We start from the raw sequence: 27,713 nt of genomic DNA on the forward strand, positions 1-27,713 counted from the left end.
ATGTAATGTAGGATACAAATATTTTCTAATCCCAAAAGACTGCCAAGTCTCAGATTCCTGATTTTTAAATTAGAGGTCACATTAGCATTATTTGTTTATTTACCTTACTGGAAGAATGCTTAAAATAATCAAGCCACAATTGTTAAAATCAATGCCACTGCCAGGTTAAAAACCATTTCACGCAGAACTCACATTCTCTTTCTCAGGGTCAGTTTGTCAAAGCAGGACACGTGTTTTCCCGCTTGTAAGGTCTGCACCTCAAGCAGGCTGTAATGATGTCACAGCCAAGGAGGTAGAGAGACAGCACTTTTGGAAGTTGTCTGGCCTTTGTGTGGGCGGGGTGCTGTTTCCAGGTACTTATATGGGTTGTGTGTCAGGGACCCTTTCATCCAAGGGGAGGAAGTGCTCCTTCCTGTTATGTTACCCCTACTAGCCCTTCCTGGCCCTGGAAGTCCCTCCAGCACTGGCTCACTGGCCCTCTCATGCGTCATCCTTTTTTTCATGCCACGATGCTGGCCAGCTCAGGGAGGACAGGCATAACAGGACTGGGCTGCTCCTACTTTTGATTAAACATGTCCCAGGCCTTGGCGACCTCACCAGCAAGGAGGATGTGTGGAGGTGGTCCTCAGAGAAGAGTGACCCTTGGGCCATACAGATATTAGGAAGCACCTTGAACTATTTAGAGGAAAGGTATAGTCACTGCCCACTCACCTCCTCTCAGAGCTTTGGATTTTTAGGGGTATATCAGTTTTCCTCTGGGAAAGAGTCGCTGCCCAGGTTGGTTGACCACACGAAAGGCACTGATGTCAAAAGGTCCAACAAATACTCCAAAATGGCAGAATTTCCTAGGATAACTCTCTGGGTTTAGGAGACATCCTTGGTACTTTGAGAGTGATGTAACTGCATTGAAATTAACCACTTTTTTTGCTTTCTCTAGATCAAATATACTTTTCTTATAAATATGGTACCTAAATTTTCCAAATGAAAATAGAGACTCAGAAACTGTCCAACAAAAGACCTTTTTTAATATAACTTGTTAATTTATTTTGTGAAAAACTTCATAGTTGCATAAATTGGATCATTTATTAGACACTTAATTATTATTGTTGTACAGAATAGTGACATGAAACCAGGGCTGTTCTAGACATATGATAAATTGAAAAGGTGGTGGGAAAATGCTGGATGTAAGCTTGGGAGGGACATGAGGGGCTGTCAACCATTGGCTAGCTCTGGGCATTTGCTGTATCCTTTCTGTACAGTGCCAGTGGAACTTGGACGAACAGGTCAGCTGAATCTCAAGTTGGTACCAGCAAAGGTGAGAAGAACCCAGTCATGGGGCTTAGCTAAGTAAAAACAAATTCCAAAGTATGTCTTCAGACATAAGCTCTCTGAGGCCAAGGGGTTTTTTGAAATTAACTGTGGATCTTGCCAATCTCTCTCTGATTTGAACAGATCCTTCTTTATACATTTTTTTCCCTTCTATAACTGATTGATTAACTGATTGACTGGTTCATATACATAATACTATTTTTACCTTCAGACACTCTGGTGAAGAAGAAGGGGACCCATCTCACTTCTATTTCATGCCAGATATTAGATGAAACCTTTAGTCCTAGACCCAGTAGCCACTGAATGCAACTGCTTAGTTTATTTTCTGTTGCTATGAGAGAATACTTGAGACTGAGTAATGCATAAAGAAGGATACATTTATTTGACTGATGTTCTGGAGACTGGGAAGCCCCAACATCATGAGACTACATTGGGTGAGGGTTTTATGCTGAATGGTAACGTGGTGAAAGGTATTACATGACCAGAGAATGTATCAGAGGGTGCGAGAGCAAGAGAGAATGAAAAGGAAGGGAAAATGAATTCATCATTTTTATCAGGAACCTAACTCTGCAATAATGGCATTCATTCATTCATGGGGGCAGTGTCCCCAGTGTCTAGTCACCTTTAATTGTCCTACCTCATTGTCCATCATGATGGCAATTAAGTTTCAACACAAGTTTTGGAGGAGTCAGTCAAATAATAGAGTGTTAGAAAACTATAGCGAAAGACATTTGGGCCTTAGATTCAGAAAGACCTGGGTTAAATTCTAGTCTTTTATCCTTAGCCACATAACCTTGTACAACATACTTAATCTCACTGAACCTCAGTGTTCTCATCTACAAAATTGGCAGAGTATGACTTATCACAGAAGATCTCTGTTATGCTTAAGTGAGAAATTCTTGTTAAGTACTCTCTTTTCTTTTTATTCATTGTGTCTCCTCTCTATTCTGGACTTCTGGGTTGTGTTAGATGGTTAGTTGGGTGAAAAAACCGAAATGATTTCCACCTGTTGTTCATACAAGGGTGTGGCCACAGCAAGATGGGGCTCCTGGGGTAAAGATGGAGACATTCTTATTGAGAAACCTTGTTTCATCATTATCCTGCATGAGAAACAACACTCTTGCCACCAGATGAAAGCTCTCTTGTCATAGCTGGTGGTTTATAGTCCATTGTGTAAACAGACCTGGTTCTTTTATCGTGAGTAATTGGAGTTTAATTGGGCCTTTTTGGGAAGCAAGTCCCTTCCTACCAGTGGCACACTCTTCACTGCACTCTGCAGGCCTCAGGATTCAAGCCTTGGGTGTGTTCACAGGCAAATCACTATACAGCCTCATGTCTCTTGTGTAGTAATTGAGCATGCTAACCATGGAACTTAGAGTAGATGCCTTTTCCTTATCTTAAGGGAATCCTGGAGAGTAATAGATAGGGTATTTGGGATTAAAAAAGAAATTTAGAATCTAAGTGGAAACCAGAAAAGTTTTTTTTCTTGCTCGGGATGGAGATAGTTCTATCCCTGGAGAGATTGTTGCAGCATAATGTTTAGGGAAGTTATTTATACTTGTAAGTCTTAGTGTTAGAGAAATTGAAGAAAAAAGAGTAATTATAAATATTATTTTTCTAGCATTTTAGAAAATGAGGCTTTCCTAAGCTACTTGATTTAATGAGCACAAGCCAGAAAATTTTAGAGTCAAGCCGTAACTTGAAGACCATGTCACCATATCTGGAAATTAAGGTCTATAGAGGTCAAATGAATGGCCCAGGTTTATAAACCTTGCAAGGAATAGAGTATTATCCGAATTTCCTGGCTATTGGCTTAGAATGCTCTTGTATTAGTCCATTTGCATTGCTATAGCAAAATACCTAAGACTAATTTATAAAGAATAGAATATTATTGCTCTTAGTTCTGAGACTGGGAAAACCAAGATCAAGGCTCTGGTAGGTTCTAGGTCTGGTGAGGGGCCCAGTCTCTTCTGCAAACATAGTGCCTTGTTCTACGTCCTCCAGAAGGAACTAATGCTGTGTCTTCACAGGGCAGAAGAGATGAAAGGGACTGAACCCTAACCCAGTACTTCAAGCACTTTTATCAGGGTCCTAATCCCTCCTGAGCATCCATTCTCATGACTGAACTCCTAGAGATACTACCTTTTAACACCATAACCTTGGTGATTAAGTTTCAACATCTGGGTTATAGGGAACACATTCAGACCATAGCAACACTGCACTGCTGAATTTATCTTATTCATTTCCATTTAGGTATTTGGTAATATGTAAGAACATATAGCCAGTTTTCATTCATGCATTATATACCTTTTTTATGAAACACTGACCTTTCTTGAATTGAAAACAGTCAAAACTTCACTTTATAGACCACTGAGCAAATAAGAATATTGGCTAGTCTTTTAGCCATGAAAATTCTCCCAGTCTCATCCTATCACAGGGTTCTGAGTCAACTTCATTGTCCATCATCACACTACAGGATGCCTAAGGATGTCACCCTGGGATCCCACTGGGAGTCTGAATGCTTCACGATAAGTGAGTGGCAACTCAGAGATCTGCACAGCTCAAAGTTGATAAAGAATACACAGGTTACCAAGACCTCTCAGCAAGAGAGTACGAACACCAGGCACTTGGGCTGTGGACTGAGTCAAGAGATCCTTTCCATCTGCCATCCCTACTGGGCCTCTTGGCCACATCTCAGCGAGTGTCTGCTGTGAGTGGAGGCCCTTATGCTCTCAGGTTTGCTCTCAGGTTCATGTGAAGGGTTGGTTGCAGTAGAGATGTTGGATGCATCTCCACCACCTTGCTGTGCTGGCCAGGTGGTCCATATGGCAGCCCAGTACAGCTGTATGCTAAGAACACAACTAGATATTCTCTTTGCCACAGCCCTCTCTCTGGGCTTCCGAGTTTTTTTTCTCAGAAGAAAACCTACAGTGTGTCAGGCCTGCCCTTTCACCAAGGCCCTAGCATATCACTCTTTTGTTTTGAAAAGAATTTCCTGGCCTTGAATCTAAAATTAAATTGCCCTTTGAGAGTTTCCTATTTTGTCTGTTCCTGCCTCTCTTGGTGGCTGCACCACCCTCCTCTCTCTCCTCTGTGATAGGCATCCTCAGGAGAACTGGGGAAGATTTCTGCTTTGCCTCCTTCTCTTCTCCCTCTCAAGGGGCCCAAGGTGTACCTCTGTGACCCAGCATTCTTCTGAGGCCAAATGCATCTGATCCAAATTCCTTCTTCCATCACCAAAACAGCTATATCTGTATTGTGTTTGACAATCAGTGGAAGGAGGTGCTGCCTCACAGAGCATCTTCTAAGGATGAGGAAGTCCGGACTTAATTAGAAGTCTGTGGGGTTGTTGGGCCCAGTGTCAAGGGGCGACTGAATGCAATGCAGTGAATATTTTTAAGTGGAGAAAGGGCCACTGTGTTGTGCAATGTTTCATAGTCTCTACGATGTAAGAGCCCCTATCACTTCCTGAACTTCACTCTTCTTTCAAAACATGGGGAATGTGATGATAAAACAGTGTTTAATCAGAATTTTTTGAAGATAAACAATGTAAAGGCTCTATGATACATTTTAAGGGACATTGTTTGCCATGGATCCACATGATGACTCTGACAGCTTTCGGTTGCGTTGGCTTTCCCACCCTGATATAGCTGTTGATCTGATAAAGGTTGTCAGTCACAAGGTCAGCAGAAAGAATGTGAATGGATCAGCAAAATGGAGCCTTAGAGTTGGCAAGAAACTTGCAGACCATAGGGGTCAACCTCCTCAGGAAGCAAAAGCTTAGGGAGGTTAAGTGATGGGCCAGAGGTTAGGCAGCCACTTGGTGGTGGAGCAGGACTTGAACCCAAGCTTTCTGATTTATAGTTTTCTGTCTCTCTGCTAGAGTGAACGAGCATCGACAGCATTCCTCAGAAATAATACACAGTTAACCCTGCAGATGTTAAATCCGTGTCCATGCACCCAGTGTTACTCAGTATCCCTCCAGGTTTAGAATGGCTTTAGAAAGCAGCAGCAGCTAGAAGCATTCATTGTGTCTCTACATTTATGACCTAAGGCTAAGCCCTAGGATTCTGGAGGCAACCAAAGGAAAGACAGGATTTATGCATAGGCATGTACAGAAGGTGAGTGAGCAGTGAGTTAATAGGTGAACACCTGGATGCTGAAGGCTGCTTGGCTAAAGCCAAAACTAGCTGGAAAAATAGCTCATACACACTCTCAAAGACACACGGACTCCATATGTTTGAGATTTGGTGTCATAAAAGTATTCCCCTGTTCCCTCTTTTTCAACTTTGTGGGACTTGGGGGACAGAGAAAAGGAAGACTATAAACAAATGGAAGGGTTTTGAGATGTGACAAAGCTGGAGGGGGGTAGGGAAGAGGTGACTCTAGAGACAGAACTGCAAGTGCAGGAGAAGGGAGGGTGGACTGGGAAAAGACCAGTTCCTGAGCCATGGAGTTAGGGGGAGGCCACAGACAGAGGAGCCCATCGCAGCAGGGAGAGTGGACATGGTCAGGCGAGGAGGTAGCTGTTGGAGCTGGTGTGCTCTTGAAGTGCAGCAGGGACAGGACATGTCCTCGTCCTAGTGGTTTCCAGACTTCCAGAGCTTCATTTCGCTGGTTTCCAGGACCAGGTGGTGTAGTATTTAAGCTGTGGGCTCACAACCTCTGGTAACATTTTCTTTTGAGAGAAAAAAGGGAGAGCTGCGTTGTTCCCTGGGAAGCTCATCACCATGTGCTGATGGAGCAGGGCAGAGACGGACTTTCCTTGATGCCAAGGGGCCCCATTGCTCCGTGGCTACCTGATGAAGGCTCAGTCACAGGGAGTCACAAGGTCAGCACTCTTAAGTCAACTGTTCTTAAGCCATGCAGTGTCACGTAGAACAGGGAGAAGAAAAGACAGTCTGAAATCAGACTAGGGTGAGAATTTACCTCCTTTACTTTGTCAGCTGCATAGCCTCTAAATATTTAATTTGCCCTCTTTAAGGTGAGAATACAGCCTGGCTACCCACCTTTTCTTAGTGGTGACTTGGAAGCCAGCTCTGGTGCTTAAAGTCTGCTCTTCACTTCTACCTCTCCATGCACTTACTCCCCCCCCCACCATGTCTTCCCTTTGTACATCTTTGTTGGTTTTGTCCCCTCATTTCTCCTAACTGTAGGCTCATTTACAGCCCATTTTTATTCCTTTCACTTTTTATCTGTCATTTTCCTTGACTGTATGCTCTCACTGGTTCTTTAGCTGAGAGATCTAACTTTTCTCTTTCCTGTCTTCTATCATGCATCCACTTTAGGGACCATGACACCATCCCATCATCTAACCAGACCACAGCTGTCATTGTCCTTCACTCTCCTTATTTGTGTCACTTGAACTCAACCACTTTCACTGTTATAAAAACAAGTGATCTAAGTGGTTCTTGGATTTTTTTTTCTTTTCCTTCATCTCCTATATCTGATCTGTCATAAAATCATGTAGATTCTTCCTTTCTTGTTTTCACTTCATGTCTACACTCTTCACTTAATCCAATTGTTTCTTCAGAACTGGACTAGATGGGTGAGGTATGTGTGTGTGTGTGTGTGTGTGTGTGTGTGTGTATCCCAAAACTCAGTAGTCAAGCTGAATAATATCTTCATGCAATAACATCTTCATGAATTTTAAGATATGAATAATATCTTAAAAATATAAAAATAATATTTTAAAGAATCAGAGTTAATGCAAAAATCATTAAGAGGACAAACAAAATAAAACAAACTGAAGTCTGAAGGAGCGCTACTGATTTACCCCTCTGCTTGGCCCTCCTGTGGCTTGTCAGGGCTCTCTACTCTATCAGCCTTCTCTTCTCCTCTCCTGCCCCTGTCCAACTCATCTTACTCTGCATCATCAGCCGAGTCTTTCTAGAATGTTGATTCACCACGTCACATAAAAACCTCCAGTGGTTTTCTGCTAAGGCCAGATTCCTCTGGTATTCAGAACTTAACCCTGTACATTTAGCTCTAATTCTTACTATTTACCAATAATTTGAAGCATCTTTGCTCCCCAGGAGCATGCCTCTCCCTCACATTGTTACCACCAAATAACACAGTCTTCACCTTTCTCTTACACCTGTTTGAATCTTAGTCTTTCTTACGTAGTTGTGTGTGTGTGTGTGTGTGTGTGTGTGTGTGTGTGTATTTATTTTTAGGTATGCCATCTTCTTGTTCTTTTGCTCTCTTGGTCCTTCACCAAATGTTCAAGGTCAAATCTCACTCTATTTCACAATTCTTACCTTAGTCTGCTTCCTCCAGGAAGCCTACCCTGCTATTATTCCCCTCCCCTACACATTGGCTTTTAATCTTCTTATACTCCCTCACTGTAACTTCCTGTTTACTTATGTGTGTACTTTTAAGGTCATGGTTCAGTTTTTGCTCATATTGTATTCTTAGCATCTTACTTAACACTTGACATAGACTAGGACACCATATTAGTTCCATGAATGTACATTATCACAATTCATCAAGTTATCTATTATAGAAAAGTAACTATTGTTTTTCTAAAGTAAACTGTTCTTTGAGCCATGTAGAGGAAAACATGATCTGAAATCAGTCTGATTAGGGTTAGAATTTTATCTCCATTATTTTATCAGTCACATGGCCTTTGGAAGTTTACTTGCCCTCTTAAATCTCAACAGAAAGTTGCTCTTATGTAAAATGGAGATGAAAATACTAATCTTGCAAGAAGTGACCATGGCTGCATGATGCTTAGCATGACAGCTGGCACCCACAGGTGTGTGATGTGTGTTAGTTCCTTTGAACAATCACCTGTGGAATGAACAAGCGAGAAACTGTCAGACGGTTTTCTCAAAACGGTTAAAGAGATTGGGTGTGTTGCTTGCATCTCATCAACTTATATCCATCCACTTGCAACCAAGAAAGGAAGGTACCAAAAAGAAATTAGCTGGGCAGAAACTTTTTTTAGGTGCTGCCCTTTAAAGCAACGAGGTGGGGTCTGTGCTGCGCAGATTTCTGACCTGCTAGTACTCTGCTTCTCTTCAACTGAGATAGTTTCATAATGACTTGGAACTGGTGATGTGGTTCTCTTGAGTAAAAATGTCATTTTCATACTCTATGTAATAGTTATTAAGTCAGTTCATGAAATGTCTAATAAACAGGCAGCTGTCTCCATAACAGAACCATAAAAGGCTTCTCAGGAGAGTCCACCAACAAAGATGCTCAGGGTTTATAATAGATTTGAACATTATTGCCTTCTGATTCATAGAAAGGGGTCCTCTGGCTCCACTGAGGATAATAACAGAGGGAGTATGTCTTAAATACAGAGTTTTATTTATAAAATAAATTGAAATATTCCTTTTGACAAAGAACCTCATTTGTGGGCAGAAGAGGCTCTATTAAAAAAAAAAAAAGTCAGCCACATAAAATCAAGCGGATACCATGCAAGGTTGTCACTCAAAAGTTGTAAGTTGACTTACAATAAACCTACACTGGCATCATCCAGATTGGGGATGATTATTATTTTATACCCCATCTATGGACTTATTGTTCTCCCTTTCTTCTCTCCTTGGCACATTGGGCTGAGCTCATTTTCCATCAACATGTCTTTACCTATTCCACCTTGCTTTTAGTGGCATTCATATAGCTGGGAAATCCCCAACTTTAAAATCTGAATCCCAGTGCTTTTCAGTTATTCATCACCCTAGCAGAGGCTGTAACAAGTCACCTGTTACCTGCTTACAAGGATTCGACTTGTACTACCTGCTATCCTCTTACAAAGATGCTATTTATACTACTCACTATCACCTTATAGAAATCCTACTTAATAATATCACTTCCATCTATAAGGACCTTACTTATACAGCCACTTTTATCTTACAAGTATCTTGCGCTTTAGGTAAACTGTTCAAACAGTGTCTCAAAAGAACACAGATGTGGATAATTTAGGGTACTCCTCATACCATTTAAAATCAAATTTCCTCCCTTGAAGTCCTGTTTCTACAACTCTGATACTTAATGTTGAATTTCGAGAGAGGATCTGAAGGAATAAGAAAAAATGGAGCTAGATATCAAAAGCACATAGCTTGGTTGAAAAAGTACAGGAAATGTGTTTTAAATTGTTTCAGTTAATAAATGTTGTGAAGGATTTGCTTATTGTTGGGACTTCAAAAGAAATACTTCATGTAGTGTAGTAGCTTCGGGAACTTACAGTGTTCAAATAAGATGTAAGCAAAATGGTTTGTGGTCAGAATTCAGGTAACATTCACTGAATAAAGTTCATTAGTGCATTTTTGCTGATGTTCCTAAGTCTCTTGTAACCAAGCATATATACATGGCAAATCCACCTCTGTTCTGGTTATTCTTTTCTAGCTCTCTAGGCCTCCTGGTAGCAGAAGACCAAATACGTTAGCTTTGATAAGAGACAACTTCAAGGCATCTCCATGGAGCCCCCAGCTGTCACTACATTCTCAGCACCTTAGTGCAGTTGGTAGATGAACAACTCCAAAGCAGACTTCATCCAGGCTGGATTTAAATAGTTTTATGAATATTATGGAAAACAAGACCCAAGTTAATGAGATTCTATGATGAGCACAATTCCTTCTTCTGTGTTTGGGGCTGAGTTTTCCTTTTTCTCGATGTCAGTACACCTCTTCAGTTATTTTTAACAAGCTTAAGTGAATGAACCATTGCAAAATGGGAGAAAGTAGGTAATGGGCAATTGCCTCTAACATAATATTGCTGAATTTTTGACACTAAAGGGGAGTGAGGGCATAAGGGGTTCTCTAATCTGAGAATCTGACTGAAGTCAGCAAGCTACTCTTTAGGGATGAAAATACCACCTTAGCTATATTTATTAACACCTTATCATCAATATAGCTTTAATCACATCAAATTCTAGCAGAATTTAGTTTTCTTAATTGGGGATTTTATGGGGGTGGAGAGGCCTTAATAGAGCAGAATACAAATATAAAAGAAAAAAGAAAGTTGAGTCAGTGTAGATTAGACTTCTATTCCTAGGATCTGCTGCTTCTGTTTTTGTGTTGTAACATTTAACCTACTTGCCTAATCTTAGGAATGTTAAGAGACTCTTATATTATAATAATACCAACCTTGTATTGAAGACAAGGCTTCATCTATACTACTTATTACCTGCATTTCATATACTATGATTATTAAATGCATTTCATACTTTATTTTGTTTTGTGCATAATTTTCTTATATGTATTATTTCATTCAATCTTCTTACCTTACTACCATACTGTAATTGAATAAACTGAGTATTAGATTAAGGAGAAGGCATAGGTCCCCATTGGTAAGTGGTGGAGCCAGAATTTGAATCTATACACATCTGGCTTCAATGGCTTTGCATTCTTCAAAAAATGGCCTTCTGTATAGCACATTTGTCTTCCTTGGACCATGTTGGGTGGACCATGTGTTTTATGAATTCCATAAAACTGGTAAGAAGATGGCACAAATCTCCAAATATTGAGAGGAATTGACAATTCTTGTCTAGCAACTGAAGTCATTAAATCTTATACTCACTGGCTAACTGGAAAAGAAGGTGAATTTACAATGCAGATTGTGGTTTTATTATCCCTTGGCCTTTTTCAGCTATTAGCTCTAGGATATTGAAATATTTTTTCATGCTATTTTCATAGAGTAAGATAACCATAAAAAGAGAAATCCAGGATAGAATTAATTTAATATGTTGGGCATTGTGCCTTGCTGTTATCCATGAATCTTTATCTGAAAGTTAGAAAAGATGGTCCTTAAATGCATAAATAAATGGATGGAGATAAATGTATTCATAGTCCAAGTCAGAAATTCTTCTCATTCCCTGTAAATTCTGGAAGATGAAGGGGAAGGGAATCATTAGTTGATTTTGTTCTATTATTTCTACTTACATGTGATTGGATGATGTGAAATTCATAGTTCCATTGGGGCCTAAACCCTAGAAGTTTTTCTCCTAATACATTTCCCTTTATGTTTCCTGGTTACAGAGACAGGGACCTATCAACACTTTTGAAGATCCTCGAATGACCTATGGCTACCAGTCCAGTTATCACCAGCAAAGATCTTGCTACCCATTCTGGGATGAGATGGCCACTCAGGAAGTTCCTACTGGTCTTGAACACTGTGGCTCAGGTAGGAACATAAGCACAAGCTGGGAATGAGGCTCAAGTTGAAGGACAAAGGAAATCTAATGAGGGCTGCATTTTCTGGAATAACAGCTGCCATGGCTTAAGCGGGTACAGACGCTATTGTTCTCTCATGGAAAGTCCCAGGCTTCTCAATCGTGTTGGGTTACTTCGTCCAACAGGAAGACTCAACTCTAGGAATGAGCCCAAGAGAGGTTGCTTTAGGTCTCCATTTTGTAAATAGTTTTGCCTACTGTGCATTTCCTGACACTCATTTAGGCCGGGGCTGCTGACAAAGAGCTTTGTAATCCTAAAGATAAAGTAGCAGCAACAAAAAAGAACGTAGAAAAATAGAGGTGCGTGGATTACTTACAGAACATAATTTCTTTCTTTCTTTCTTTCATCATCTCTTTCCATTTTTCTCTTGCTCTATGCCCATGCCTGCTAGTATCCGGCTTCTTTTTTCTCTCCCCCTCTCCCCAACACTCTTTCACAGACGCTCCTCCCTCTCAGCATTTCTTTTCCGTGTTTGGCTTGCTGGTTGTAGTGCTGCCCTCTGGTGAAGAGGAGTCAAAGCTCCAGGGAGCTTTCTGGAATAAATGGGTCTCCTTTACCAACCACCCAAGAAGTCCAAAGTTCTTACTTCCATTCTCTTTTCAGGATTCACTCCATTGCTCTCATATTCCATTAGTTTCCATTTACCTCCTAGCAATTTTAAAAAAATACAAAATGGGGCTGGGGATGTGGCTCAAGCGGTAGCGTACTCGCCTGGCATGCATGCGGCCCGGGTTCTCTCCTCAGCACCACATACAAACAAAGATGCTGTACCCGCTGATAACTAAAAAATTAAAATTCTCTCTCTCTCTCTCTCTCTCTCTCTCTAAAATAAATAAACAAATAAATAAAATAAAAAATACAAGATGTAAGATTTGAATTTGGGGATCCTGAAATGATTGATTCAGGTATTGTTCATTATGGTTTGGATTTGGAGTGTCTCCCCAAAGTTCCCATGTTAATGTAGGAATGTTCTGAGTTGCAATGATTAGATTGTAAGAACTGTAATATCATCAGTCCACTCTAGTTTGAAGGGACTGAATGGTAACTCTTGGCAGGTGGGGCATGGTTGTGGAGATGGGTCACTGAGGTATGCCCTGGAAGGATTTGTCTTCCTAAGACCCTGTCTTCCTTTTCTCTGCTTTCTGATTGCCATGAGGTATATTCTACCATATCCTTCTGCGTTGGTGTTCTGCATCACCTAAGGTCTAGGGTGATGAAGCTCTTGGACCATGGACTAAATCTCTGAACGCAAGAACAAAGCAAAACAAACAAAACCTTTTCCTTCTCTAAATTGTTCTTGGCAGGTATTTTGGTCACAGCAATTAGCAGCTGACTAACGCAGATACTAAGTTTAATTTTCCCTGAGACCATGTTATGATAATAAACCCAAATCAAAAAGCCAGTCAAAATTTGTGTTTTCTCTCAAGATGAATTCTTAGCACAAGCAATGTTATTACTGTTAAATATTGAAAATACATACTTTTGAGGTGTTACATGAAATGAAGTCATGGGTTGGGGAAGATAATCAAATCAACTTAAATGCAATTTTGTAGTTATTGTTCAGTATTCTTTCACATCACACATTTTTATGGCAAACTATTTTTATAACAGTAGAGAAAGAAAAAAAATGACTGCTCTATTTTTCATAGTTTATCTTCCATCAAAAATAAACAGAGAGATACAGGGCAAGCTGCTGTAGGCCTGGGTAGGATGTGGTGTGTGGAGGAGAGAACACATTGGAATTGCCTTGCAGTTGTCTGATACTCTCTAGGGCAGAATGAAATCAATCCCTATGTTCCATAGCCAGTTGACTCAATAACCATTGGTCTCTGAGGTACTTTTTTTGGCATTGCCCTAGATTCCAGACATAATAACACTTTTTTTTGCTATCACGTGCTATTGTTATCTTTTTAAAATTCGTTCTAATCAGTTATATATAATGGCAGAATGCTCTTTGATTCATTGTACACAAATGGAGCACAAATTTTCACTTCTCTGGTTGTACACGAAGTAGAGTCACACCATTCGTGCAATCATACTTGAACCTAAGGTAATGATATCTGTTTCATTCCACCACTTTTCCTACCCCCATACCCCCTCTTCTCCCCTCCTTACCCTTTGCCCAATCCAAAGTTTCTCCACTCATCTCATGCGCCCCCATAATGGATTAGCATCCACTTATCAGATAAAACATTTGGCCCTTGGTTTTGGGGGGACTGGCTTACTTTGCTTTGCATGATATTCTTCAACTCCATCCATTTACCTGCAAATGCCATAATTTTATTCTCTTTTATTGCTGAGTAATATTCCATTGTGTATATATACCACAGTTTCTTTATCCATTCATCTACTGAAGGGCATCTAGGTTGGTTCTACCATTGGGCTTTAGGAATTGTGCTGCTATACCCATTGATATGGCTGCGTCACTGCAGTATGCTGTTTTTAAGTCCTTTGGGTATAGACTAAGGAGTGGGATAGCTGGGTCAAATGGGGGTTCCATTCCAAGTTTTCTAAGGAATCTCCATACTACTTTCCAGATTGGTTGCATCAATTTTCAGTCCCACCAGCAATGTTTGAGTGTTCCTTTTCCCCCACATTCTCGCCAAAACTTTTTGTTGCTTGTATTCTTGATAACTGCCATTCTGACTGGAGTGAGATGAAATCTTAGAGTAGTTTTGACTTGTGTTTTTCTAATTACTAGAGATGTTGAACATTTTTTCACATATTTGTATATCTTCATAGTCCCTCCAAGCATGAATACCAATGTCTCATTTACCTACCCATATCGCAACAAAGGCTGGAAAGATTTTTGTACTTGTTCACGGGTTATACTTAAGGTCTTAAAAATCTGAGGACATGAAAAAGTGACCCTTTAACCTTTGTAAACAAAATAGATTTTATTTGTATAAGTAAAAGGTCAAAATGGTATATCTGTATAGTTCTTGAATCCTATTAATGCCACAATGCTTAAGTTTTCTATCTCCCAATGCAACTGAGATTAAAGCTACCTGGCCTTTTGGGAGATGTGGTGGTCCATATCTGTAATATTAGCTACTCTGGACACTGAGATTGTAAGTTCAAGGTCAACCTGGGCAATTTGGCAAGACCCTGTCTCAAAACAAAATAGGGCTGGGAATGTAGCTCAGAGGTTGAATGTTCCTAGGTTTAATCCCCATATCAAAGGGGAAAAAAAGAAAAGAAGGAAAAGGAAAAGAAAGAAAAGCTAAAGCTACCTGACCTTCAACTTTCAGTTCTGAATATTGCTTCTGCTTCTGCTGTTATATCTTACTAATGGCTGAGGCTTCCCACTTGCCCATGGCCTCAAGATAAAAATGTTCACAGAAAAGAGAATGAGCCTCCTCTTTCTTAACTGAGAACTGCATAACTTTCCAAGTGGAGATGATTTTCATTCACTTCCTCACCAAGGTTCTCAAAGTTTTTTTTTTTTTTTTAAGTTTTCATTTCAAAATGAATGAAAGAACTTGAAGTATATGAAGAATCCCTCAGGATGAAACTGGCTTTTTTTTGGGGGGGGGGGGTTACCAGGGATTGAACTCAGGGACACTCAACCACTGAGCCACTCCCCAACCCTACTTTGCATTTTATTTAGAGACAGGGTCTCATTGAATTGCTTAGTGCCTCGCTTTTGCTGAGGCTGGCTTTGAACTTGCAATCCTCTGGCCTCAGCCTCCTGAGCCATTGGGAATACAGGCGCCAGGCGAAACTGACTTTAAAATGCTTGTACTTAATAGCAATATAGTGTAATCTTCATTCCATAGTCTATTGGAGATGGAAGCTGGGGTCACTCAGAGTTGTGACTTTGGGGTAGGATGGGAAAAGGGAGGTGTGTAGTAACCATTCCTAGAATGATCTGGGCTGCCATCGACTGTAGCTCAGCAATGGTAGAAAACTTGCCTGGGGGGTTTGGCTCCCCTACCAGTTGGTGGCAATCTTTTTGCAAATCTGGACTGTAGCTCCACTGCCTCAGGCTCCCTCTGATGGAAATGTCTGGCAAGAACCCTGAGTCTTTCCAGCCCCTCCTTTGCCTTTTGAGCTGTCCAGATGAAGGAGCTGCAGGGACTGTTCCTGGGCTGTGGTCCAGCTCGCCTCAGTGATGGGTGTCATTTGGAAGGCTATCGAGGGGTTATAAGGAAGGGAGATGAAGACGTGGACCAACCAATGATTTCTCCAGCTGTGGCATATTTCCTTGGAGATGTGTTGAATAAAAAGAAAGGGAGGAAAAAAATACTCTACTTTTTTTTTCATTTTCTTTTATCCTATTTATAACTTCAGTTTCCTTCCCGTCCTCCATCTCATGGCTACTTCCACCCCCGCTCCCCCCTCACGTTTGTGCTCTCAGAAGGGATGAATGAACTTCTTTTCCAAGGATTACACATCTGTCAGTGACTGCAATACGACAGGAGGGGCCATCGAGGAATGATAAGGCCTTCATCTGAACACGGTTCCTATTTGTGAAGGGGCAGAGGCTAAAGAGGAAGAGAGGAATGCAGGGAGGGAAGGTGGAGGAGAGAATACAGCTGAGAAAAAACCTGACTGGGGGAAAGCTTTACCAGGTGAGAGGAGAGTAGACTCGGTAAACAAACGAGGCGAGTTGGGAATCGGATGGATAGCTTAAATAGTAAAAGGGGTGCAGAGGAAGAAGGATGAGATGTGTGAAACTGGCCAGAAAATAAAGGCAGGTCTTGGTATAGAGGTGGAGAATAATGGAAAGAGAAGATGAAAGATGAATGGGAAGGGGAAAAGAAGTGGGGAGCTCGGGAAAAGACAAGGCGAGAAGGGGAGGGGGAAGTGACATGAAAGAGAAAAATAGATGATTCTGAGGACATTAACTATCCAGCTAAAAAGGGAAGCCGCATTTGCATGCAATTGCCTGTGCAGCTGTACATTTCTTCATGACAATCTTGTAGTCATCATTTTCTTTCATTTTTTACCTCCTCCTCCCGGCTGCCTATGTGCCCCCACTGCCTATCAGCCTGGAGCCATTATGGAGAGCCAATGGGGGCTGAGAGCTGGTGTTCTGCATGAATGAATGGGCCCTTTCTGTCTGAGCTTCTCGTCATCCTTCTGTCAGGGAACCTTGTGAATCAATGGAGCCCCTTACACAAGACAGGGCTGAAATGTCTGTTACTGTTTATAGTCTGACTGGAGTAGAGCCCACTGACCCTGCCTCCTCTCTGTTCCCTTCCCCTGTTCTGGCCCTGAGCTTTGGCTCAGTCTCTTAATCATCATAACAAGAATCGCTTTTTAAAAAAAAGTCAGTGTTTGGTTCCCTGTCTCTAAGAACTCACTATTGTTTTAGTGTCATTAACTATCATGACTAATCCCTAGGCACAACCAGGTTGACAAGTGACAGGTTGGATGCAAACCATTTTCAGATGGAAACAGTGAGCTTCGGAGTGGAGCCCAAACCTAACTGGAGTCAAGCAATGCCTGTCTTTTACTAGGAACTAGAAAACTGACATCAGAGAGCCACTGAGCACCCAGGCTGCATGGCTAGGTGCAAGACCACTGCACATCCCATAACTGCCACCTGTCCGTGTTTGCTGTCAACTTCACAGTTACAATACTCATAGTGTATATCCAAAAGTACATACTTGGTACCTTTCCTGACTGATGTATTACCAATTTTTTTTTTCATTTCATAGATTATTTTTCAAATCCAGGGGTAGATTTTTCTTTGTTTGTATGTGGTGCTGAGGATCGAACCCGGGCCGCACGCATGCCAGGTGAGCACGCTACCGCTTGAGCCACATCCCCAGCCCGGTAGATTTTTCCTAAATCAACCAAATTTATAGATGTGATTTTAGCAATCCAAGTAAACTTCTACAAAATACTTTCTTGGAGTTGGGAAGCAACCGATAGCTATAGAACATAGAAAACCCAACTTTTCTTTATGAGGATGAACCTATAAATCTTATTATCATGGTACTTGATTTGAAAAACAAGACAATACATTTTTTCCTTCTTTTTCTTATATAATGCAGTTTGGTATGTTTTGTTTGCAGTAAAACCCGCATCTACCTGCATGCTCAGAATTCCTGCCACTGCCACAACAACCCATTCTTCATGAGAAAGGATAGGTGTATATGTGTGTATGTGTATATAGATGTAGATGTAGATATATAATATAGTGGTAAAGAACCCAGACTCTGGACCCAAGTTGTTTGGGTATACATCAGTTCTTCTAAACTGTATGACTTTAAGCAACTTGATCTTGGTACTGAGTTTCCTCATGTATACAAAGGGTTCTCAAAGTGTGTTCCCCAGATTAGGAACATCAATATTGCCAGAGAACTTGCTAGAAATGCAAAATCTCAAGCCATAGTTTGGATCCCCTAAACCAGAAACTCCCACGGGTGCATCTGAATTACTTGGAAGGCTTGTTTAAACTCAGGTTGTGAGGTTCTTCTACCCCCAGGGTTCTAATTCAGTGGGTCTAGGTTAGGGCTCAGGAAATTGTATTTCTAACAAGCTTTCTGGAGCTGCTTGATCCTGCTGGTGCAGAGATGACACTTTGAGAACCATTAAGTTAATATATGTAAAGCATAAAACAGTACCTCACTTAGCAAGCATGATAGGAATGTTTGCTTTATAAATCATTGTCCTAAAGAGCATTTGGGAGTCCCAAATGTCTGGATATCATGAAGTCAGAAAGTGATGCGATAATTGGTTGAACACATTTGGTGACCAGTGCCACATACTGGACACTGAGAAGACAGATGGAAAAAGGGAAGCCCTCAGTCCTTGCTTACAAGTGACTTTTATTCAAGTGTGTATGTGGGGGTTACTTTACATGGTAAAGCAAATATGGTTCTCATATGCAATATCATACTTATTTATGATACAAAGGTTGGCAATGTCAGTGAGTGATGTTGGATCTATTTAAATTTTCTAAAACAAATTTACTAATAAAATGGTGGAACTGAAAAATGTCTTTCCCAAATAAACTCTGGAAGTTCAAGTGGGAGATAAGATGGAGAGTCGGGTTCATAGTGTCTCCTGCAGCTTTCTTAGGCGTCCAGGCGGCTGGGAGAGATCAAACCTGGGCAGTGTTTGGAACAGGCTATTGACAGCCAGGTGGGAAGTTTCAGCAAGAAAAACAGATGCCTCCAGTTCAGCTTTTAAGTGTTGAGAAGGTTGAGGGAATGCCAGAGAGACTTGTCAAATGGAGATTCACCTTGCTCCGAAATGTTTATTCTTTTAGTGGGTTTGTTCTTTCAACTGACCATCTCAGATGGCCCTGGGGTTTTAAAAAAAAATGGTGTTTAAAACTCTATCTGCATGCATCTATTCTTTCCTCCGTCAGGATTTTTCCTTTTCTAGAAGCCTGTTTCAATTCTTTTTTCTTTAAAAGTGTTTTGACCCAGTGAGTTGTGTGTTTCATGGATGATGTCATACTGAATATTATAATATTGGACTAATGGTATCCCTGAGAGAATGTTGGACTGTTCCTCTTAGAGAAGATGTATAGGTAGGTGGTCTAAAGAAGTGAACTAGGAATGCTGCTGGAAGCCTCCAGTCTCAGGATTTTATTTTATTGTACTGTCTCAGTTTTCCAACTCAATGTGGAACTGTCTTAAATTTTCCAAAGATAATAACATACAACCATTCTGTAGCACAAAACTGGGGAATAAAACACCTTTCACTAAATAAAGTCCAAACACTAAGGGAGTTGGGAAATATGGACCTTCTCAGGTTCTGACATGGGAGTCATAGTGTCTAGGAAGGAGCCAGCTGTGGCTTTGTCTCAGAGTTTTGGCCTTTCACAGAAGGCCATTGTTGGAGCCTACCTGCCTTAACACACCACTCTGAGGGGACAGTGCAGAGAGAGGCCTGAGGCGGGAACAGTCTTGGCATACCCGGACCCATCTCTGTTGGGGACCCAAGGAAATGCAGGAGGAAAGCAGAGAAGCAGAGTCAGCCTAGTCCACAAAGGACATGAGGAAGAGTATCCCACACTTGTCTTATCATTATGTTCTTCTGATGAGATGTTGTGTATGAATGCCTGACCCTGTTCTCCATGAGTGAAGGGTGTCACTTTGGCAGATTGCATACTAAAGTTTCCCCATTTACCATTGTTACATTGCTTCCTATTTTCTGCTTCCACCTCTGGCTCTCTTTGTAGCTTTTGAACCTAATGCTATTTAATATTCATATTATAAGAACTTTTGGCATTTATATATACATATAAAATCTCAAGGGTCTTGCTAAGTTGCCCAGGCTGGCCTTGAACTTGCTGCTCTGCCTGGATGGCATATATTTTCAGTATAAGCAAAAGGGAGTTGAGTCTAGACAGAGGGCTTCGTCTGATGTGCTGGAAAGAACAAGAGCACTCCTTGCATCTTCTTGGCACTAAGTTCCCCTGAGCTTCCTTGATGTATACACTTGTTTCAAAGAGTTCTTGTGCCCCTTCAATGGGAGTACTATACTTCAAAGTTCATGGACCAACAAAAGTTCAGGTGACCAACAAATGCTCCTTTCCTTCTTTTTCCTTCCATCATGGTTGGAGTATGAATTTAAGTGAGCCAAAGACACTAGATGCCCTATTATTACCTAATGAATCTTGCCCAATCTCATCTCCTGCCCATTTGTCTTCACTGAGACTCATTTACTAGTGAAAGGAGAGGGATGCCTGGGGAGAATCAGAAAAAGAAGCTGGGCCAGGTTAGGGACTGGTACTCACCGGAATGGGGAAAGGTCTTTACAAATGGAAATCACTTTTACTGGTTCTTGGGTAGGAAGGTAATCTAGATGGTGAAAGCGGAGCCTCAGGGCAGGGCAAGTTACAATTAGAATGCAAGGATTCTGTTGGCCTGAGCAGTGACTTAGTCCTTGCTTCTCAAAAAGCCTAGGAAGTAACTGCATTGCACTGGAACTCCCCGGGGGCTGCAGAGAAAAAAAAAAAAAAAGTTCTCTTAACGTTTTCAAACCACAAATATTTAGTCCGAGTTGGGAAAAGGTGCCTGGGGGCACCGAGTTCTTATTGGATCCAAGCAGTTTGACCCCTCTTTTGGAACGGGGGCCGGGGGCTGGGGACACCGTTGGCTGGCGTCGGGCCTCGCTCATTGCGGCTCCGGCCGGGCAGTCCACGAGGAGGGCGCTGCCGCACTCTGTGAATGGAAATCTTTGGGTGGGTGGATGATGTGAGGGTTGGAGCTCAGCGGAGGGAAGAGGGGTGTGTGAGAGAGCGGAGGGGGTGGGGGATGGCCGCGCAGGGACAGCCTGTTGTACTCATGTCTGGCCGGGGACAGACTCTTACTCTCTCTCCAGATGTTCGGTGTGTTTATAGCTGCTGCAGCAGGAGACCCAGCTCCCTCATTAATAAGTTGCTTTCTGGCACTGCAGCCAGGGGTCTCAGTCCAGAGCCTGCAGCTGGAGGTTTGCGCCCCGCTCCCCTCCCCCAGCCTCCCATCCCTAACCCCTACCCCGCCTTCCTCTCCAGCAAGCCTCCCAAAATACACGAGCATACAAAAAGAAAAACACCAGCAGATTTTTTATTTCAGAGAGTAAACACTTGGGCCGTGGGGGTCTGGAGGTTATGGGAAAAGAGGAAACCGTCAGGCTAATCAGGCAGCGCACACTTCCCCTGCTGAAATAAAACAGAAATCATTGCTCACAGGGCTGGCCGGTTAACCCTGGCGCTGCCAGCGAGGCGGGCGCCGCGAGGCTGGCCCGGAGGTAGGGCGGCCGGCACCCCCCGCGGGCTGCAGCTCCCATCCTCCAGCCCGGGGAGACCTGAGAGGCGTGGGCTGACCCAACCCGGGATTAAGAAATAGGCGGTTGGAACCGAAGAGATTCTGGATTTAGATTTAGTTTTGCAAGAGGCTAGAGGGAGTTCTAGATGGGCTGGGGAGATAGAGGGCGAAGTAAGGGAGTGTAAGGCTCTACCCCGAGCGCGAAAGTGCTTTGTATGATTTAGAAACCAACCAGAGTTGCGTGGGACGGATGGGTCCGGCTTTTAGCTCTGCCATCTACCATCTTGCCACCACGAGCAAATCACTGAATCTTTCTGAGTTTCAGTTTGTTCATTTGTAATGTAAGGGTGTCCAACTCGCAGAGGGATTGTGAGCAGGAAAAAAAAATAGTATCGAATGTGGAAATAGCAAAGCACCAAGGCCCAGAGAAGGCTCTGAACTGATGGTTTCCTAGACTGCTGTAAATTGATCAGGTTCCCCACCCTCCAATCAATCCCTCTTTTCTTCCTTCTCTTTCTCTCTCTCCTTTCCCCTCCCCCTTCTCCTCTCCCTCTCCCTCTCTCTCATATTCTTTCTCTACTAACTGCCTTCAGTTTCCATCTTCACTCATTTTCCCCCTTGCTGTCTGTCTGGAGAACATAAATATCCCATGGGACTGAGGTCAAGGGTCAAACACAAGGCCTAATTGCACTCAGAGAAATCACCTTTCCATTTATGTGTGGGCAGCTTGGTTGTCCCCAGGACAAGTGGCCCCTTCTTTCAGTCCAGCTCAGGCCCCATATCACCATCTAGTCTCCCCGGAGAATCACTATTTTTTCTGTAACAGGGACCTGCTTTTTTTCATCCCACTCTTGATCATCTCAGCTAGGCTCACTCAAGAGTCTTGAAAAATTATTTGACTCTTTTGGATTTTTCTTGCTATTACATTTGTAATCCCATCCTTGCAGATGGGATTAAAATATCCAAACCAAAGCTACCAAAGCTACCAATTCTCAAAGTTATTTAACCAGTCTTTCCTATACCTTCCAAAGTGGTGCCTGAGAAGAAGAAACGCCAGTGAGTTAAATATCTACAGAAGCAGGATTCTGGTTGCCTTTCCCTTTTTCACTTGATAAAATACTTAACTCACACATTCTTTTTTTTTTTTCTTTTTTTAATCAACCCTGACAACTTTCTGCCAAGTCTTTGACCTGCTGATTCTCATGGAGCAGGGGTTTTTGTTGGAGATGAGCTTCAGAAATATGTTGCTGATGAAATTATGTATGACAATATTTCTAAGGGTTTCTTGCTTTCCACTGATTCTCAAAGTGGTCTGAGATTTCCGAAGAGATAGCTACTATCCCAAGGGAAGAGGCACCACTGTACCCTTCTGCAGCATGTTGTACTTAGAGAGTACACCATGAATATCTTGTTGAACAGGAATGAATTCACTGGTATAAACTTCCTTCCTATAACCCCTTCTCTCTGCTTTTGTTAATCCCAAGAGAATGTATTTAAATCTGGAAACTGTCTCCATCCCATTCCCATTGTCTCAGAGAAAAGTATCACAGCCTTGCCCTAAGTCCAACCATGTCTTTCCTTTCTGTTTTTCACCACTTTTTTTTTTTTTTTTTAATTTCATGCCCCTCTGCATACACCCATGAAGGTTATGGACCCATGGCCTGTCTAAAGTGAGCAGGAGATGAGCATGTGGATGGGCCACGTAGGTCCACTTCATAGCACCATAGAAAAGCTGCACTGAGATTTTTCTTATAAACTTTATAGCAAGCGATAGATTTCCGCCATCATTTTTATCTCAGGAGGAAAAAATAGTGTCTTCCCACTCAAATAATGTATACAGAAACAACAATGGCAGATAAACCACTGGGTTACAGATTCTTCCAGCCAACTGACCCTGACCCAAGGTCATCCTTTAGAATCTTAGCCCTCATTTTTTATCTCTGGCTTCTTTTGGAACCAAGAACTGTTCCATTCACTGCTACAAACTCAAGTAAATGAGTGGAAATAATATTCAGACCTCTCCAATCTGTGGAGAAAGATCACCAGCTACTTTGAACTTCCCAGTGATGTCTCAGCTTTTCTAATCTTGGCCAGTACATCAGATGGATCCTCCTAGCTGAGTAGGCTTGGGGCTTACATCCTGGTGAATGCTCACAGGTTAAATGAGTTATAATAATGAAAACTGCTGGCTATTTCTGGGAATAGACACACCTGTAAACCTTTCCTGAAGTTGAACAAAGAGTAGAAATAATCGAAGAGTTGCTTCATTGACTTTAACCATACATGGTATATTTAGGCATTTCCTCAGTACTTTGTGCTTTGAAAATTCTGAGTTTAGGAAATCTAAACAATAAAAACCAATAAATCACAATACAAAGTTTTGTTGAATGTTAATCTTACTTTTTAAAGCATAGTCTAGATCCATCTGAATTTCCAGTTAGATATCTGTGCATATTCTTATTTCTATGTTGCCTCCCTACTGACCAATTACAAAATCAAGAATATTGATGAAGAATAATTCATAGCCCATTTTCTCCATTTCTAAAATAATCCCATTCTAGGAAGCTCAAGAGAAGGCCTGTTCTTCTAGAGCTCTTCGAGAGGTTAGGTATCATTCGTTAAATACCATCTATAAGTGATCTTATCATTCATTAAGTACCTTCTATAAGTGATCTTACATATGGGGTCTTTTGCTTTTACAGTACTCCCATTTTATGGATGAGATGAATGAGACTCAGACAAGCAATGTTTTCTCCCCAAAGAAACCTAATTCCAAGAGGCAGAAAAAGGGTCGTAATTAAATTCAAATCTTACTCCAAATCCATTTTCTTAATCATTATGCAAACTTTTCTGGCCCAAACATTTTTTTTTCATCTTTATTGTTACTTCCCACTTAGTGACTAATATTTACACTCCAGAAGAGAATATAAGCTTCCCTAGCTTTCCCACAATCCAGAGACCCATAAAAATCTTGTAGATGAACTAGAAATAGGAAAACGCGTCACTATTGTTGGTTACTTTTGGACCTTCTTTCTGGTTTCTTTTGGTGCAACAATGGTTTTTAAGAGCATGATTAAGCCTGGTAATTTACAAGGCTTTTCCTGAGAATGGTTTTCTTTTCCTTGGATATTCAGTTAGGGTCTGGAGTTCCCCCCCAACCCCCCCTTTACCTAAATATGGTACTCCCTTTGCCCTCTTACTCTGCCACCCCCAGTTGACCTGCTCGGTGAGCAGACAGACAGAGTCGCCAAGCAAGACTAAACCCTAAGAAGTTTCTGAAAGGTTATAGCCTTGAAGCCATCCACAGTGTACATAGCACGTGCTGAAGTTTACACAGACTTCTCAGACCTCTGAATAGAGAGACTAATTGTGGGGAAGCTGCTTTTCAGCACACAGGATGGGCTGTTCCCTGTGGGTTTTACTATCAAAAGGCTTTTAAAAGTGCAGTGTAGCCATTGTTGAATATTTCACAATGAATTAAATACCATTTCTCTCCTCGCAGCTGTTCCATGTGAGTGAGCGTAGAGTGCATTTTTCCCCCCCTGGCAGAAGACGTCTGCTGTATAAACCCAAGCACTGGGGTAATGAGATTATTTGTGTGCGAATTCTTTAGGAAAAGCATTTCTTTATTTTAAACTCAAAGTGATGTAGGGCCGCTGCTCTGGAGACGGGAAGAGGGAGAGCCTTGGCAAAGGATGGAATTGAAATGTCTCTGAGCAGAACTGGGAGAAGGGCTTGGGGAAAAGGCTTCTAGCTTTAGCATATTTATCCGAATTTCCCTAGGGCTGCCTGCATCTCTCAGCCCTACTGACTGGGCAATGGAGGAGGGAAATTCCATATTTATTTAGTAAACAATTAATCACTTTTCCATCTGCCTTTTCAAAATTCCTTCCTGATCACACAAGTTTTAAATGGAGCTAAAGGAACACTTGTTTTGCTCTCTGTTTTTATCTCAAAGAGTTTTTTTTTTTTAATTAACTTGTAAAATACAGAGGAAAATGTAACATTTAGGGTGGTTTCCATGATTTGCATATATTTAGCCTTCATGGTACTGTATCATTATACCAAGTACCATCATTTGGGTATGTTTTGAGCGTATCTCCTAAGCCTCATATGCTGGAAGCTTGGTCCCCAATGTGTGATACTGAGAGGTGGTAGAAACCTTAAGAGGGCCTGGTGGGAAGTGATTAGGTCTTTAAGAGGGATAGATGCTTTTCTAGTGGGAACATATTCTGGCTCTTCTAAAAAGTCCCTCAAGTATGGATTATTACAAGTGAGCCTGACACCTTCCCTATTTTTTTTTTTTTTTACTTCCTGTCTTGCCACGTGGCCTCTCTTCCTCTCATACATGTTCTGCCATTGTTACATTATTTGCCATGAGGTCCTCACCAGAGTCATCCAGATGTTTATACAGTCTTTGTTCTTCAGAACTATGAACAAAATAAATCCTCTTTTCTTTAAAAAAACCAAGCCTCAGGTATTTTGTTACAGCAACACAAAATGGACTAAGACACTTAGTATCTACATATCTTCCTTTGCTTAACTTACTTTTCCTCTTCATTTTTTAAAAAAATTACATGTTGTAGAAATTGAACTTCAAATGAGCAGTGAGTTGGAAATAAGTATAAAATCAATTAAGGTTAAACGCTATTGTAGATTTAACTCTCCTAAAATATCACCAGGAAGTCATCAGCTATTCTTTAGCTTCATTGGTGAATAAGAAAAAGATGGGATTAAATAGGGAAAGAGGGATTTAGATTAATTAGGGGGAAATTGGATTCTAAAGCCAGTTATTAAAGGAGTTTGTGATTTAGCTATCCCCTTAAATATCTTTCAGGGTATTTCAGCAGGAGTTTTAGTGATTTTTTTTTAATTGTTCTCCATCTCGTTCTACCACATATGAAAAAAATTCAAAACCTTCTCAGGAAACTTGAAGGGACTGTTTTAGGGAACTCAAATGGGAAAAGAACAAGTCAGATATGAAAAGAAAGTCACTGTGTTCACAGTAATCTTTTAATTCTGCTTCAATGAGAGAAGTGAAAATAAAAAGGGTTCTGACTTGGTATGCGGATATGTGAACTGATTGAATAAGATCAGGGGACGAGGAGAGCAAGTTGGAAAGTTGGAAGTGTCTTGTACCTCTCCCATTATATTGGCCCCTTACTCTTTGTATTTCCAAAATCTCCCCAAGGTCTAAGGCAGAGTAGGCAGGTAGAAGTTAATCATTTTCAACTCTCTCTAACAGAAGTGAAAGTTGAACAGGAGACACACACGCACACACAAAACACACATACACACACACACACACACACACACACAGAGAAAGAGACAGAGAGGAGAGAGAAGAAAGAGAGGAGAGAAAAAGAGAGAGGAGAGAATCTGTGCTGTTCTGGCTGCCTCTGAACATTATCTTTGTCCTCTTCCTGGCTGTGACCTGGTAATTTTCCATGTACGAAAATACCATGCTTAGTTTATTTAAAAAATAATCACTATAAAAATAATACATCTCTTTAAAGAAAATTTGAAAATCAAAAAATAATAATGGGCAGAGGCACAGGTTATTTAGTGGCATCAGCCAAAGTTTAACACATTGAGGTGTTTCTGTGAATTTTTTTCTGAGAAGGGTTTACCTGGATCCTTCACAGAAAAAACAGAGTTACAACAGAGCTCTTGCTCTCTTCCTGCCTCTGCGTCCTAATCTTCACCCTCGATGGATCCTGTCTCCATGAAGAAAACTGTCAGCTACCCACCCCAGAACTAGACAGTTGGCTCTTCTTCATTCCCTCCTTTCCACTTTAACCCTTGTGTTGGTTAGGGCTCTTTATATACAATGGTGGAAAACTGGTTCAAACTACTTTCGAATTTATTGATTTTCAGAAGGGAAGCCCCGTGGAAGAGGCAGCCTGAGAGAGTCTAGGAAGTCAGAAATCTACTTAAGTCTCTTCTCCACCAACTCTTCCTCTTTTTCCTCTTTCCTGCTCTCTTCTTTCCTCTCCTCTTCCTCATCTCTAGCTCATCTCTTTGCTTTGCTAGAAGAAGGAAAGTCCATGGTCTTAGACATTACCAAAAAAAAAAAAAAATGTTGTCCTTGTCATGCTCATATACAAATTCCCTGAGTTTGGCATGCCCATCCTTAAGGCAATTAATGAAATATGGAAATGGGGTATTCTAAATGGTCATGTGGGTTCTTGTCTCCCTCTGTGAACAGGAGGCATTGGGGGTACTGTGCTCAGCAGTTCCATCAGCGCTCTACTGGGTGAAAAAGAATTGATTTCCTAAAAGAAAGTAGGAGGGGTCTGGTACTATAAGTAGAAGGAAAAAACTCAGGAGAGAAAACCAGCAGGTGGCCACCACCTTGTCCTTATATTCAGCCAGCATTGAGTTCTGTCAACTTTATCTTCTAAACAGCTCTTTTTTTTTTTTAGAGAGAGAATTTTAATATTTATTTTTTAGTTTTTCGGCGGACACAACATCTTTGTTGGTATGTGGT

The 27,713-nt window shown here is 41.4% G+C and overlaps 1 protein-coding gene across 3 annotated transcripts in view; it reads left to right on the forward strand.

The window, feature by feature from the left end:
- The window catches only part of ETS1 (ETS proto-oncogene 1, transcription factor), a 129,848-nt gene that overhangs the window by 18,938 nt on the left and 83,197 nt on the right, over positions 1-27,713 (forward strand). For all 3 annotated transcript variants that reach the window (XM_081281028.1, XM_081281030.1, XM_081281029.1), the window contains exon 3: positions 11,313-11,457. In XM_081281028.1, coding sequence (XP_081137154.1) covers positions 11,313-11,457 — 145 coding nt within the window. The remainder of the gene's footprint in view (positions 1-11,312; positions 11,458-27,713) is intronic.

This window comes from Spermophilus citellus (assembly GCF_964194105.1).
Source record: "Spermophilus citellus genome assembly, chromosome: 2".
In the NCBI taxonomy this organism is placed as follows: Eukaryota; Metazoa; Chordata; class Mammalia; order Rodentia; family Sciuridae; genus Spermophilus; species Spermophilus citellus.